The sequence below is a fragment of the Daucus carota genome, chromosome 3, assembly GCF_001625215.2.
Source record: "Daucus carota subsp. sativus chromosome 3, DH1 v3.0, whole genome shotgun sequence".
NCBI classification, from domain to species: Eukaryota; Viridiplantae; Streptophyta; class Magnoliopsida; order Apiales; family Apiaceae; genus Daucus; species Daucus carota.
In genome coordinates this window covers 47,532,215-47,550,042 of record NC_030383.2, presented here as the reverse complement: position 1 = coordinate 47,550,042, position 17,828 = coordinate 47,532,215, and the positions used below count along the sequence as shown (strand labels likewise).

The window sequence follows — 17,828 nt, the reverse complement described above, 5'->3', positions numbered from 1 at the left end:
GATAAGTAGTTGAATTAAAAGAAGGTGAAATATTAAAATATTAAATGAATGGTGAGAGATGAATATAATGTATTTAAATGAGTGGCTGAGATTAGATCTCATATCTCACCATAAGATTGATCTCCCTGGAGCATGACTATATATATATATATACACATATATATATATATATATATATATATATATATATATATATATATATATATATAGGGTTGCATTCCAGAAAAAACACTTTAAAAAAAGAACAACAAAGAACACTATCATAACACTTCATTTTTTATAAAAAATGATTTGTTAAGATTATAATCATATGGTTAAACACCAATTAAACTTAATATATGAAATCTAACACCCCAAACTCATCGAAATTATTACTATGAAATATTATAGAATCCAGAATAGAATCAAGAACATAATCCAGAATAGAATCATATAGATATATCTTTTGCACGATTATTTTACATAGAATCATGTTATTTTTAATTTATATTTATTGTTAAACATGGTGGATACTGTTTTTATTCATAATAAAACGTTAATCACCTTAAAATTTGAATTTAATTCAAGTTTTGATGAGATTCTACATTTGTTTCTAAAGTGTTCTGTATTGTTCTTTTTTTAAGAGTGTTCTGTTTTGAGCAATGGCATATATATATATATATATATATATATATATATATATATATATATATATATATATATATATATATATATATATATATATATATATAGGGGCTTACTCCACTAGAAACTAAATTAGCCTAGAAACTAGAAACTAGTATCTGACCAATTTTTTATCACTATTTTTAACTGCAAATATCACTCGTTTGTACATCACAAATCACTATTTCCTATGCAAGAAATCTCAGAAATATAGATATATAAATATACATATATACAACATATATCATCATCATCTTCACTCATACCACATTGATGAACCTCCTGGTATCATTATCAACCCATTTTACCGCTACCATGGTCACCTATACCCTCGATTGACCAACCACCGCTTGTCAGCATAACTTGTTATTACTAGTGATTATTTACCACCACCACACACCTCATCTCATCATTTTTTTACCATCATAGACCTCCTACAACTATAATTAATCATCAATAATGGATAACCAATAGCAAACATAAGTAAATTTTCTCAATTATCAACAATAAAAATTGCTAATTTAACTGCATAAAATAGTGATAAATAGCGTATAAACGAGTGATATTAGTAGTTATAAACAGTGATCATGGGAGTGGTTTCTAGTTTCTAGAATAACATTAGTTTCTATTTGATCACTTCCCTATATATATATATATATATAGAGTGGAGTTCTGTGGGACACTATTTTTTTGGAGATATTGGAGTCCCTAAGATCCACCGTTGATTTTTAAAAAGATCCAAAGGCTGAGATTTAAGGATTAAAAAAAACGGCTGCCAGTTAATAATCGGTTTTTGAATTCTATTCACCCGCACGACTCTGCAGAGTTCATCCCGCATTATCTGGTGAAGGACACAGCAACGATATCAACCATCCTCCACTTTCGCGGTGTGCAGCCCTATTTGAAGGACGGTGTATACCTAATCAAACCATCGGTGAATACTGTGCAGAACAAGACGAAGTTGGGCGACAATGAGCTCTGGTATGATCTCCTGATTATGTCCTTCAATTGAGATGCATGTCGTTTTAGATACACTTACTAGTCTGATTTAATGAATTCATGGGGCGAATTGCTGTGATTGTCCTGCATTTGCACTGGCGTAGGGTTTTGCTCCTTTGGGTTTTTTTTTTAATGTAAGGGTTTTGTGATGAACATGAGTTTGTGAGTGTTTTGATTTGAAAATTTGGGCCTTTTGTTGGCTTGTAAATGTGGGTATTTCTAAGTTTGTTATGATCTACAGTTCTGCACTTTGTTAGTATTGTGAGCAAGCATATGGAAATTATGTTTTCCTCCATTTTTGGTATTTTTTTAGGTAGCAGTATGGGGGAGATTTGGTTGTTAGGGTGTTGTGAAGACCATGAGTGTGTGTATGTTGTAGTTGGAAGTTCTGGGTCTTTTGTTGTCTTGTAAATGTGGCTATTTGTAAATTTGGTTTGATCTATAGTTTTCGACTTTGTCAGTGTTGTGAGCATTCAAGTGAAAATTATGTTTGACTCCATTTTGGGTATTTATTTTGGGAATCAGTGTGGGGGAGGTGTACTGCAAATTGGATTATGGGGTCCTTTATTTCTTCCAAGGTCTAATTGTGTGATGACCTACGTAATTTTCCGGCTTACGTACAAATATAATTATTTTGTTTTTTTGTGTCCTGCCATTGCTTCATTGGGACTTGCTGCTGTGGTTGTTTCTGTGGTTAGAGTTTATTTGCTGAACACTATAGCGACTGAACATGTAATTAAAGCTGGAATTTTGTCTCGGCTTGTTCTGCATTCTTTTGGCTTTGTTACTAGCTGATGAATACATCTATAACAACTATACATGAGTCTTGTAACTGATGTAATTTAATTGTGCTTTCTAGTCCTGCGCTTTGTGTATGTTTTATTCGGAAATGCTATTTTATATGCTGCTGTTGAGCGTACATGTTTTGGGTAGATATGAATTTCTGGAATGTTTGTAGTTAGTTAACATTGTAGTATGGTGTTTGAAATGAGTCTTCCAAAGTTTATGCTAAGTTTTGTTGCCTCATTTGGATAGGTCGAAGGAGAAGCAGCAGACTGATTGCTAGCCCATGGTTATACAATTGGACGAAGAAGAAGCCCGAATGCTGGTTCGTTTGAGGTTTATAAATTTCGTCACAAGATGGAATATATATTTTAGCACCACTAGCCGAGATGAAAACTTTTGGAGCAGACACTTTAGGATATTCACGTTCAACATCTATATTGATCTCCTCTTCAACATCCTCATCACTTTCAGAAGTTTCAGAATCGGAATCCCTGTATGAATGTTCTGAATCTGAACTCTCGATATGGGGGACACCTTGAGCACCTATCCATGAAAAAAAAAGATTTCATTACACCTTTAAACAGCAGCATAGAAGCACATGAGCAAAACTTAAAATGCGAAATCAACATTATAACGCAGCACATAATCACATGTGCAGAACACAGTGAATGACAGCCAAGAACATGTGCAGGACGAAACACCCACCATTACTTTGCATAGATACAACGCTAGAAGACAAATACATTACTCATAACAACGTCCTGCATATATATGCTGTGCACAAAAGACGATGCAGAACAGGACTTCAAATGAACACAAGATGCAGTCAAAATCCTAAAAATACTTACTTGCTTCGGCCTTGTTATTAGACATTATACACTTTACACAGATTGATCACAAAATTAAACCTATTCCCTCCCGAGTTTAAAAGAACAAAAACTCAGAAAATGAAAAAGAAAAATGTTTCGTAGGTGCAGGACACTTCATCTGTTACATCTCCTACAAACACTCTGCGGCAGTTGCAACTTCCTGATAACGTGCGCACGCAACATCTGTTCACAAGCGCACAGTTGGTTTTCAAAAAAAATAAAAACCTGAGAAATAAAAGATTAATCCAGAAAATATAACAACCATTGGATGAAACACAAGATGGAAGGCCCAGATTGGGACTCCAAGGACTCCAAAAAATATAGGACTCCATATAACTTTCTTCTATATATATATATATATATATATATATATATATATATATATATATTTAAATTGGATCTGATTCAAAATCGAGTTTCAGATCTTGATTCGGTATACATAAGATTCATATTTATATCTTTAAATATCAAGTTCTGCAAAATCTAATCAGATGAGAACGAATGAGATATCCACCGGATTGAATTATTTTACCATCTCTGGTTCCCGCTCCCTTGACTACCCTTTCCAAGTTGATTTTGTTAGACTTTTCTCTAGTGCTACAATCTCTCTTCAGTCGATCTGTACGAAAAAATCTTACTGAATCATCTTCGATTAGATTTAACGCTAACCACGCCTTGGACAAATACGACTCGAACAATATAAATTCCTCTGGGTTCAAACACATTTTTTTTCTAAGAATCCGAATACAGATATTTTAAGTGAATATCAAATCTCTTGAATTTGTTTAATAGTACGGATCTTTTGACAGTTTTTAAATATTCATTTTTACCATTATTCGTTACAATATATTTTCATGTCGACATAATTATCAATTTTTATATATTACATAGGTGTGGATACTTTCAACAAATAATTAGAAAAATCTTCATCGATTGCAAATTTGTGTCTATAAATTTCACTATCGGAAAAATATCCAATTTACTAGATATTGCAGATATTAAATGTCCTTTTTATAAAATTTGTGCAACTTTTTCCACTTCAAACATACTCCCTCTGTTTTTTTTATATGACACTTTTGACTTGGGCACGTACCTTTAGGTGGGTTGACCGGATAGTAAAAATTATTAATTTTAATTGTTTTTTTTGTGAATTAAAATTTCAATTACATATTTTTATTCAGAAAAAGAAAATTTCGAAAATAATATTTTTAACTACTCGGTCAAAGCACTTAAAAGTGTGAGCCAAAAAGTCAAACGTCATATATCAAAAAACAGAGGGAGTAGTATAATTAGCTAGAGATTTATCTAATAAATTAATGAAATCCCTTGTGGCTTTAAATGCATATCCTGAAAACTCATTGACGATTATGAGATTTATATTCCATCTTCATCTGCTTTTTTGAAATTTAATACATTAAAATTGTATCTTACTATAAAGAAATAATTTGTTAGCATGGATTCAGAGAGGTCAAATAAAAAGAGAGAACACAAAATAATCACTTAGTTAAAAAAAAACGTATAAAATCTCAAAACTAAATGAAATATTCCAAAGCAACGTCCATATTATATCCCCACAGCCACTGGAGAAACAAAAATGTCCCTCCACTCCTATAAATACACCGCTTAATTGCATGCATAGGCTATAAACAATAAACAGGTAAACAATCTGTTATTTGGCTTTTTCCTGTCAGATTATTACATATTGTTTCCGTCACTTGGTGGATATCATGCCGATGTGGGTGAGGAAGACATCAGCAGACCGGAGATATAAGGAAATAAAGATTCCTCCAGTGCAAGTTCTGTATAATACTTGTAAGGGGGTGTTTGAGAATTTTGGCCCTGGGATCGTTCCCGGGCCAGAGAACATCGAACGGCTGAAGGCTGCTATGGGTACGATACTGGTTTTTTCTAAAAAGTTTTTTGTTTTTTGTTAATTATCCGACTTGCAGATTAAATTTTGCTTTATAGTGTACTCAGTTAGAACAACACTTTAATTTTTGGATTAATTCTTTAACAAGTTTCTGATTGAAATGTGAATGTCACCAAAAACATACAAATATACAATGTCGTGACTCGTGAAGAAGTTTTACGGGCAGGGGCGGATCTAGTAAGAGGCACCGGGACACGTGCCTCCCTAATTTTTTTTTTTTATTTTTTCATCATTTTAAATTTTTACAAAATTACAAAAATACCTCCCCTCAATTTAAAAATATATAAGTGTTTTCTGAAAATTTGCTTGGTGCCCTTCCTAAATTCCTTCTCTAGATCCGCTCCTGTTTACAGGACAAAAGAAGAGTATAGTTTTTAGTTTAGTATACAAATGCGACGATGAAAAGGTGAATCTTCTTTTTAACAAATAAATCATATTTTATATAAAATGTATCTTGTGCAAAGATTATAAAATTAGTTATATCTCAATTATCTGTGTGAGATACTATATTCATTAGTATCTAGTATGTGCATGTAATACTATATTCATAATATCTTGTGCAATGCATAAATATATTTTTGATATTATAAATGATATGAATATTAGATTATATGTGATATTTTTGGATGGAGCACGAATTTGAAATTTAAAAATCTTGTACTTTTTCGATTAGTAAAAAGTATAAATATATTATATGAAAAAAAATAAAAGTATACATGAAAAACTTTGTTTTGTTCCTTTTATTTATAGTGTAACATGTAAAATTCTCATTAAATTTAATTTATTGATATAATTTTTTGCTCATTTATATGTTAAATATATACTATGTTTGTAATTACAAATTTTCATATATTCTAGTGAAATATAATTTCAACACTAGAGTATATATTATATTAATAAAGTGATCAGAGTGACAACAGTTTATTTGTGAGAACTAGTGTTCTGAAAATCGGTTAACTCGGCCGAGTACTCGTTTTCAAGTCCCTCGTCTGATCACAGTTCCCACTATTCGCGTCCAAAAACGATTTTGTAAAAAATCAATCAAAAATCCGTTTGACTCTGAGTACTCTGAGCCAAACTTGGGTTTGATTTTTTTCATAAAGTTTGGACAATAACTAGTAGCAATTATTAAAATTTGTTTTTATTATAATGTGAGATAGTACTAATTAGAGGATAATATATAACCGTGAACTCAATTATTGTTAATGTGTTGTCTATAATATTATTTATTTATTAATAAATTATTGACAATATTAGATAATTATTAATTTATGACATATTCTTATATATTAATAATAAAAATTTATTATACTTAAGTTTCAAGGTTTTTTTTATTGATAAATATGGCCTATAACCTTACAAATGAGCTATCCAACCGTGCTCTACTTAAGTTTCAAGTTAAAAAACTTGTGATTTGTATACTAAAGTTTGATTGAAAATGAATTTGGAAAATGAAAAAAATTAATATCTGAGTAGCCGTCTGAGTACTCCCCGATTTCCGAGTACTCATTTTTTCAGAACAAAACCGATTCAATCAGATTTCCAATTTTTACAACCATGGTGTGAGAACAATGAGAACTGCAGTTGCAGAACAATTGTTTTGCGATTATTTTAGTTTTTGTAGTGTTGTATTGTCATGCAACACAACAATATCACTAAAAGGTGTTCTCCATAAAGTGTTTATATAAATATATTTTTGGGAAATTTATATATGTTGCAAATGACAACCAGGCCTTTGATTTTTTGTATATATGCAGATGGCATGACAGGAGCTGATGTTGGCCTGAGACCTGGAATGCAGTTTTTCCGCCGATTCCCTGTAATAACGTACATTCGAATCCACGAATGTGACAAATTTTCGGTATGTATATCTGAGCTGCAAATGTGCATCCTATCAAATTAAGGAAAATTTTAAGAACCTTGTGGTCTGTTTTCCTATACAAAACTGATCAACTGATGAAAACACCCTAAACTCTTGCAGATTGGGCTCTTCTGCTTGCCACAATCAGCTGTCATTCCACTCCATAACCATCCTGAGATGACAGTTCTTTCCAAGCTTCTCTTCGGGACAATTAACGTGAACTCTTTTGAATGGGTGAATGCGGATCCTCCCAATAGTAAGTTTTTGGTTATGGTAGGCTAATTAATGCCTTATAATTGTCTATTGTGTTAATTTTTTTAACCTGCATCTGTAAATTGTATTGATCAGAAGGCGGAATCTTTTCTGCTGTGCCATTGAGAGGCACAAACTCCCCCAGGCTGGGCTCTGATTTCAAGCCTGCTGGGGTGCCCAGGTTGGCAAAAACCAAGGCAGAGTACGAGGTTTCTGCTCCGTGCAAGACCTCCGTTCTTTATCCTGCTGATAGGGGTAATCTGCACACTGTCAGAGCATTGACACCATGTGCATTCCTGGAAGTGGTTGCGCCACCATGCTCCGTCTCTCGAGGCTGGCCCTGCACATACTACAGGAAATATCATTTCTCAACTCTTTCAGGTACATTAATATCCATTCCTTCTTTCACAACTAAAGTAGCCTGACAGTCGAAACTATATAGTAGAAAACGCACACATAAATATGATTTTTCCCTTAAAATCATAATAAAGTTCTGGTTGTTGATTCTTCTTTAATGTTGTTGTCATGGCAGCTGTCGGGATGATATCAGTGCCTGAAGAGCAGAGGCCAGGCTATGTATGGCTCCAAGAGACCGAGAAAGGCGATGTCTCCCTTGTATACAAGGATGAGTACACCGGACCGTGCATTGTGACTGAATGATCTTGCTTAACATTGCATACGTTCAGTTTTTTAATTGTTATAGTCTTTAAGTATTTGTGTGATGGTTAGGGTTTAGGATTTTAAACTGCTATGGTTGTATTAGTATAGTTGCAGGTTTATTTCCCTAAGTTTAAATTGTTAGTTTATATATGGTTACAATTGTATGTTATATACTTGTTGCATTTGGAATTACACTAGAGGTTGAAGGTAGATGTATTTTAGTATAATATTTAACAAAATAGCCATAAAATTTTGTTGCAAGTAAATTCGGTTCAATATATAAAAATATTTAGTATAATATACTCACAGCCGATTTGCCCTTATAGTCGTAAAAACATGTAGTTAAGTCAAAAACACAAATAAGTCAAATGTACTAAAAGGTCTTAATTATTCTTACAAGTCCTCCTATTATATATCTCCAATTGGTTGCATTTTTCACATTGGACTTGTGTTCATGAATTTCTTTTCCAATAAACTTTGCATATTTTCTTCTGTCCAGCGACTCTAATTCTTCCTTTCCGAGGACATACAATGATTTGATCGTCTGTAAAGTAATATAATCTATTTAAAATATGTAAAATACTTAATTCATCAACTCGATAGAAAAATTACTGTAATGTTTCAAATAAAATAATATTTTATCAAAAACAGTTGTTCAAATATGTTGTTGTTTACAAGTTCTTGTACTCCCATCAATCACATATATGTTAATCACTTTAATAAAACTAGTTGAGAAGCCGCGCGTTGCGGCGGCATATAAAAATTATATTAACGATCTAATATTAATATTGGTAGAATGTAATAATTTTGTGGCTGTACATAAAAAAATATATTAATGATTAAAAATTAATATTTGTAGAATAAATTAAATTTTATATTATAAAAATCTAGATGTAATGCCAATCCTAATATATAAAATTGCAAAATTAGACTATAATTCATGTTGAAAATAAATTTCTACACGTAATTAACAATTTAAAGCATGACAAATCTTAATTTTATTTGTGTTTTTTTTGAAAAGTAATCATGTTCTTACATTGTCACCTTCCTCCAATTTTTTGGGATTGATTGTGCACAAAAACATCTAACTTAAATTCGTGCGATAGCGGTCTATAACTACCCTTACTTGCAACAATCTTTATTTTTTATAAATACTGTATGAACAGTCTTCACTTAAAAGTTATTTGAACGGAGCAAACAGATAATGCATGAATAATATTTTCTTGTGTGCAAAGTAAATCATATAAAAATTAACAACAACAAATATGTCCGATGAACAAAACAAATTTTATAAAAGAATAACCAACAAACATACATCACTAATAGTTAATTTATTGATATCATCCATCAATATCATGTCAAGACTATATTCTTCTCCAGTGTTTGGATTTGTCGACTCCCACATAGCAGTCTATAACTACCTTTGCTTACAACAACATTTATTTTTTTTAATACTGTATAAACAGCCTTCACCAGAAGAACGGCAACACCGAGTTAGAAATCGAGCAATAGAACTATCACCAGAGAGAGCTAGGGTTGTGATACTGAGAGAGAATGTTGTGTTAAGATGATCCAAAAACCTAAAACCTATAGAGGTATTTATAGGTGCAGAGAGACTTGTGTGCTACTCTTTCCCATAATTAAATAATCTGAAACAAAATCAGATTAAAATTATCAAGCTGCTATATTCCATAAATAATCTGAAACAAAATCAGATCTTGAAACTTGCTTCTAATATATCCGAAACTAAAAAAAGCAGTTCTAATTTTTGATATTTTTCATCTGAAAATTTCAGAAAATTAGAAAATTAGAAAAATAAAACGGAGTGATGTGAGAGGCGCCACCTACACGCCCCTCGCTCCTCCTTTATATAGAAACAAAATAAAATTAAAACTTTCAAGCTACTATATTCCATAAATAATCTGAAACAAAATCAGATTATATAGAAACAAAATCAAATTAAAACTTTCAAGTTACTATATTTTATAAATAATCTGAAACAAAATCAGATTCTGAAACTTACTTCTAATATATCCGAAACTAAAAAAAGTAGTCCTAATTTTTGGTATTTTTCATCCAAAAACCCCTCGCTCCTCCTTTATATAGAAACATAATCAAATTAAAACTTTCAAGCTACTATATTCCATAAATAATATGAAACAAAATCAGATTATATAGAAACAAAATCAAATTAAAACTTTCAAGCTCCATAAATAATCTGAAACAAAATCAGATTCTGAAACTTGCTTCTAATATATCCGAAACTAAAAAAAGTAGTTCAAATTTTTGGTATTTTTCACCCAAAAATTCCAGAAAATTAGAAAAATAAAACGGAGCGATGTGAACTTCTCCTTTATATAAGTATATTGATTGATTGATTTTTAGGGTGCATCTAATTATTAATTATTTGCATAGAGTGTAGTACTTGTCAAAATATTTTGAAATTCTAAACACCACACCTGAACACACTACATGATTTCACATTTTCATAGTAACTATAGTAACTAAAATAAAATTACAACAACATGACGCTCTCAAAATCTCAAAACTACTTATGTCTTTGCAAATAACTCCGAACACTCAAACTCAACATACTATATAATACTACATATATATGAGATGGCATGATAGGAAGTAGGAACTGGTGTTGGCATGAGACAAGGTATGCAATATTTTAGAGTTCTTCAAGAAATAAGGATTCCCTGTAATATTGTACTTTCCTTTCCAATCTAAGAATGTGACAAATTTTGGGCATGTATATCAGAGTTATTTTAAGAACCTTGTGGTCTGTTCTTGTATACAAAACTAAACTAAAAACGCTCTAAAACTCATGCAGATTGGGCTCTTCTGCTTGCCACGATTAGCTGTCATTCCACTCCATAACTAACCAACGACAGAGTTTTCCAAGCTTCTCTTTGGGACAACATAGGTGAACTCCTAATGGTAAGTTTTTGGTTGTGGTAGGCTAATTAGGTTTTTAATTGTGGTAGTTTGCATATATTCCTGGATGTGGCTGCGCCACCATGCTCGATTTCCCAAGGCTGGCCCTGCACATACTACAGTAAATATCATTTCTCTAATCTTTAATTAATTAGGTACTTATACAAAACTAAAGTAGCCTGACAGTCGACACTTTATAGAAGAAAACACACACACATATACACTTTTTTCTTTAAAACCATGATTGAAGGTCTCATAGTATAGTTGATCCTTATATAATGTTGCATGTCATGGCAGCTGTTGGGAAGATATCAGTGCCTGAAGAGCAGACAGTCAATTAAAAACCTAATTAGTGCCTGAAGAGCAGACAGTCAATTAAAAACCTGATGAAGAGCTGTTGGGAAGATATCAGTGCCTGAAGATATCATGTCATGATTGAAGTGCATGGCTAGAAAACACTACTGGGAAAGGCAATGGCTGGCTTGTATAATAGGAAGACTACACCTAACCGGGGATTGTTACTAAATGAGCTTTGCTTGACATTGCATACATTCAGTTAGTTTATTAAGTGTTAGTCTTTTTCTTCTGTGTTACAAGGGATTGGGAATATAACCTACTCTCTGTCAGCACTTTAGTTCTGTATTTCATCAAATTTGTTAATCAAAGATTGATGGAAAAAAATGTATTCGAATTCAATATGGGGCAAAAAATATTAGTCAAAATGTTATAATATGACTACATTTATAAAAATATGTGGTTTACAAATTTATATTTGGGGACACGAGAGATAATAGATAGAGTTATTGGGACAGATGGGTCTCACTGAGAAAGTGATATTCTCATAATATAAATATAATAATTGTAGTGTGATGTCAATCCAAGTATATATCATGTCTATAAGATAATTCTCTACATGAGTATTGTATAAATTCCATTATTATGAGAAATTTCAAAGCATGACTAAAAATAAGTCTATGCAGACTCGACTCAAAATTGACAATAACACATTTTTGTATAATTTTTATGGCCCAAAAAGGGTTATTAATGTCAAAGATATGAAGAAAGATCTTGGAGTAATGGGTTGCAGTCATACGAGTCTGGGACTGACAATTATATGGTCATACATTGAAATTCAACATGTTACTATAACGTGATTAAGTAGCATTTCGCAGGAATTAATGAAAATATAGTGTTCATTAGATTCTCGGTCCTTGATTTGAGGGAAGGATGGTTTGGTGGTATCAACATAAGTACCATGTCAACGAGATGGAAGATAATTTTCTTGCATATAAGCAACAAAAAAAATCTATTAGTATTTCATTTTTTGGGTGTGTCTAAAAATAAATCCATATGTGTGCTCGGTTCAAAATGGATATCATCTTATTATTATGAAGTTAAGATTTCTTGGCTTCTCAACAGAGTGATATCAATTCCAAAGGTTCGATGAAGGTGTTAGATTATATTTAATAATCTAATAATAATATGTTGGCATACAAATTAAAAACAATTATATTTATTATGTTTATTCTATTTATTGGGCTAATTAAGTGGTCTAAAATATAAAGCCCTTAAATCATCTTATTCGGTATAGGTTTTGTAATGTGTAATACCCAATAGTAAGCCTTATTAGGATTATTAGGGCCTCATAAGAATACTATATAAAGAACAATATAGGGTTTTGGTCCCCAAGGCTATTCCAACCTCTACTCCTCTATTCCCATCAATTTGAGCGAGATACGGCTAGAGGCGAATCAAATCTGTGAAAGATCAAGCCCCACAATTCAGGATTATTATCTACAGCTATGGAATCAGGTACGCTTTCGATATACAGTTTTATCGTAACCTTGAGAATATCGCATAAGTTGATCCTTAGTTATACATATTTAGATCTAACAAGTGGATCATGTGATCAATGAGTTACAAAAATCATATGTTAATTAGTGCTCTCAATGTGAACACGTAAAAAAAAATTATGAGGTCTTGAATTACTATCTAACATGGTTAGGTGATCGAGAATCTTATCTCACGAGTAATAACAACACAATAATTTTTTTGGTTCATGATTTGAGAGGGGGATCATTGGTGGTGTCAGTTAGGCCTGAGCAAAACCGTACAAGTTCGGCTAAGTTTAGTTTTATTTTCCTGAAAGTTCTTATTTCGAATTTCGGTAGATAACCAAATAACAATTTGGTTCGGTCCAAATTTTAAAATTAAAACTTTGATTTAAACTAAAATGACCAAAGTATATGCATATTTTTACATTCTAATTGCAACACACACATATATATAAATAAAACGGAAAATATCTAAAAAAGGATACATAAGTTTTAAAATCAGCTATACAACAGATAAGAAAGACACATGACTCAAACTAAAACCTAGATTCTGTCATTCGCCTTCCAAACTATTCTTCATAATCCACTAATCATTTCAAGATTCTTATCACTATCGGGCATATTTTCTTCTTTTTTTATATTCTAAATTATTTTCAACTTTTAAGGTTAATTATATATTATAGGTTTAATATATTTACCTAATAAAAATATTATTGTGTTTTCCTAGATTTGCTTTCTTTTAATGTTAAATCATTTACCTTACAATAAAAATATTAATGTGTTTTAGTATTTTAAAGAAGTTAGGTAACTATGTTATCTTTAAAATTGGTAATAATAAGTCAATGCCTTTTTTTCAAATTTTAACAATGTCACAGTCACATCCGGATGAGCCTAAAACTCAACTCAATTAAGAGGAAAAGGAAGTCTATAGAAAGGAGGTTAGAATTATGGAATCATTTTACAAAGTTTAGGGACGCGGTGGGAGTTTTAAAAGTTGAGTGCAACTATTGTGATAAAGAATATTATAGTGATAGTAGCAAAAATGACACATCCAATCTCCGTACACTTAATAAACTTCCACTTAGTGATGAACAAAAACAAACCCAATTGCCTTTTTAAAACTATAGGAGGCAATGAAATTCTTAAAGAAGGGTGAGTTTTTAACTAGGACATTAATTTGTTTTTTAAAGAATGGGGAACTGTAAAAGATTTTACAATTTTGGTTAATCATGCAAGTTTAAATTATACATGCATTCGGCTTTTAAGATATATGTTATTTTTTAAGGAGTGTGATTTCTTGAATGGAAATATATGCACATTAGATTGTTATATATATAAATAATTTGATTGTGAAGGATGGGCTTGATGGTATCGATGCATCGGTTATAAGAGTGCGAAAGGTGGTTACATATGTAAGATAATCTACAGCGTAGAGTAGTCAAATTTTATAAGTGCATTAATTTAGTTAATATTGATTACACATTGTTGTGCTTAGATGTAAGTACAAAATGATATTTCACTTAGTTAATATTAGATGTGCTCAAAAAAGTCTACATGTTGTGCCGATATAATGTCTACATGTTGAGATTGGGGTAATGATATAAAGATGAAGGATATATTAAATCATTTTATATGAACTTATCTGGAGATTTCAAGTTCTTTACAGATCTCATCTAATATTTTCTATTATGAAATTAAGACGATTAATTACTATTTTAAAAATTGGATAAAGAGTGACGATACTGAGGTGAAGTTAATGGGTGAAATTTGAAAGAATTAGACATAAATATGAAAAATATTGGGATGCTATCAACAGGATGTAACTCAATTATGTGATGGTGATTGTTGATCGAAGGTAAAAATTGGAGTTCATTGACATTGTACATTGTGGAGAATATCGATAAATAATTGGTTGAAAGTTGGCGAATGACATGTCTAGTAATAAGATAGTTATTTGAATAGTACAAAAAGATTTGTTAGGTACAGTACTCGAGCCAATAATTACAGTCAATCTTCTAGTGAAACTTAAATACATCCAACAACATTTTCAAGAACACATTGGGCATTAGTTAGGAGCTAGATTCATGAGACGAAAAATAGAGAGTGGAGAAGTAGAAACTAAATGTGTGTTAAATAATTATCTTGGAAAGAGTGTCTGGTTACAAAAAATGATGATGAATTTATTTAAATGTTTGATACTTAATTCAAGTAGATCCCTCATCCTCTCACAAATTTCTCGAGATGTACGTCGTCTAAGCAATCCATATTTCCATGAAAATGGCCGAGTCTGTTTGTGATAGGAATAGAAGAGTCCTTAATATACATAGGAGTTCTTGACACCTAATGTTGTTGGGGATTTAATTTGCGCTAAAGATTGAATGGTGGGACCCCTCATCCAAAGGAGAATTGATAAAGATGTAATGATAGATGAAATTTAAAGAAGGCATATCATTTTTCAATATCATTTTCAATAATTGATAGTTGTTTTTTTTATTTGATTCAAGTGATAATTTTAATGTCTTTTGCAGTATTTTCTGCTCTTTCCATCAAAGACAATGCTCTAAGTGACAGCATTGACTTGGACATTGTTTCGTAATAACACTAACGTACTATCTTGTATTTTATTGAGTATTGTGTTGTTCTCTAAAAATCTAAGTTACTCTCTTATTTTTGAACTACTATTCAATTTTTTTATTCTTCGTATATTTTGGATTTTGTGTTCGCTTAGCATGTCTACCGTTTTGGACTCCTATCTGTGAAATGTTTTTGGATTTATATGTATGTATAAATCTGTATTTTCTTAAACTATTATTGGGAATTAACTCAAAAGAAGTGATTGTCGCTTATAAGTCGAAAATTGATATATATTTTTTATACAAATGTCACGAATAAGTTATTTCTGACTTAAAAGTCCAGAAATATAAAAAAAAAGCTTTATCAAACATGCCCATATTAAATTATGCATGTATGTTTTATGCTCCTACTTTTTGGCATTTTATTTTATCCACGTGTTATTCTTGATTTTTCTGGTACCACTTCAATCTAAAATATTATGATTTTTCACCGATTTTAAATTGTTTCAAGGCGAATATAGATTGAGATACCAATAGTTCAAGTTAGATCACGTCTAGCTGAATTTAAAATTGTGACTTATAAATTAAGGTGACTTAATGTGATAAGTTGAGAGTTTAAATGTCTGTTTGGATAATTTTGACTTATTAATAACTTATAAATTATTCAAAATATAATAATAAAAATAAAAGTGATTTATCGGCAAGTTATAGTTTATAGTTGTCTTTTATCAAAAAAAGTTTTAAAAATTAAAATCGCTAAAAAAAAGTAGCTTAGATTTATTCCTAATTTTAAATCTGACTTATTTTTTATTCTAAGTCAGTTTCCAACTTATTATACAAATAGATATATTTTTTTTAAGGCAGACACAACTTCAAACCATGACTTGGAGCAAGTCTAGTAGTGTCCTAGTTCAAATCTTAATTATAATATAAAAAATGATGTCTTAGTGATTTAGGCCGTATTTAAATAGGTTCAACTCCAACAATATGCTTTATTCTTAATATATATTTAATATTTTATTATCGAATTTTCTATGATGTGCCCAAGGGCACACAGTAGTCACTAACTATCATGGGAATACCAGCTTTTGATTGGTGGATGAATAATAAATGTTAATGGTCTCCCTGCATTCACACCAATTCCACCAATCAAAATAAGTCATTTTCATAAAAGTTGGTACTCATTGTGTGCCTTTGGCCACACATTATTAAAATAGAGAGAGAAATAGGGTGTGTATAAGAATTTACTAGAAAATATATGATAGGACAAGGAGACAAGTGACTTATAACTAAGGCAAGGGGCCGTTTGGGTAAGTTTTAAAAAAGTGCTTCTTGCTCAAAGTAAAGAAGAGAATTGGAAGTGAGAAACAAATTAAGACTTATAAGTGATTAAACTGTTTGAGAAAGAAGTAGAAGTCCGCATTCTCAACTTCTTATAAGTTCTTAATTCTGACTTTTAACAAAAAGGGGTTAAGAAAAGTAATGGTCGGTTTCTTGAAAAAAAAGAAGTCAGAAGGCTTGTTTGTCAAACAGACACACGAGGAGATTGTCTTAATTGTTGAATCAACATTTTTCATGATCTTGAATCATGACTTAAAACATGTTACAAGACATTTATCGGACATACTCACAGAGCACCGCAAACCGCCTCTTTTCAGAGTCTGTCCATAAAAAGTCAATTACATAACAGTTTACGAATTATATAACAGTTTAACGGTAAATTTTTCAACTCTATATTATATCTCCTACTATTATCTTAAAAGTTAGTATTATGTTAAAACAGTGTAACAAAAATACGATATGTTAGCATAGATTCTGGGATCGAATTATACCTTTTCCAAGCTGTTTTAGAAAATATTATATTTAAAATATAGTAAAAGTACGATAAGAAAAAGAAAACGATTAAGTTAAAATCTCAAAAAGAAAACCGACAAAGATATACCATCTCTCTCTCCAAAAGAAGAGCGGTACATATACAAAATTCCCCTACCCCACTAAAAATTCAAAACGCCCCTGTGATTTCTTTTCTTATTTAATTTGGATGACGCAGAGATTTCTTATAACGTAATCTGTCTCATTTATTTTTATACAATTATTTTTATTATTTCATATATATTTTATAAGACGCTCCCCAAATAGACTGAGGAATAAAGATATCCCCAGCTTATAAATACCCCACCTGCATGCATGCACCGCATCTACATCGCCATCTCTATTTCTGCAGAGAGATACAAACACATTACAACTGTCTTTGTCTATCTTCTTGTTTGTCTAATATTTCACTCCCCGTTTCACATTAATCTTGTAACATCAATTTTTTAATTTCCATTTTAGTTCGATTTCTCACTCTGATTCACCTTTTCATTTTGCCTAAAAATCGATTATTTCAGTGTTTTTGTTAAGTTCATCTAATTTTATTTTTTTCAGAATTCACAAACATCAATGGGTGCAAAGAAGACA

General features: G+C 31.2%; 1 protein-coding gene across 1 annotated transcript; it reads left to right on the top strand.

The window, feature by feature from the left end:
- The first annotated feature begins 5,044 nt into the window (after nucleotides 1-5,044).
- On the top strand, nucleotides 5,045-8,020 carry LOC108212582 (plant cysteine oxidase 2). The gene is made up of 5 exons (XM_017384306.1): nucleotides 5,045-5,207; nucleotides 7,005-7,108; nucleotides 7,229-7,364; nucleotides 7,457-7,741; nucleotides 7,893-8,020. The coding sequence occupies exons 1-5, from the start codon at nucleotides 5,045-5,047 to the stop codon at nucleotides 8,018-8,020; spliced, it is 816 nt and encodes a 271-aa protein (XP_017239795.1).
- The last annotated feature ends 9,808 nt before the right edge of the window (nucleotides 8,021-17,828 follow it).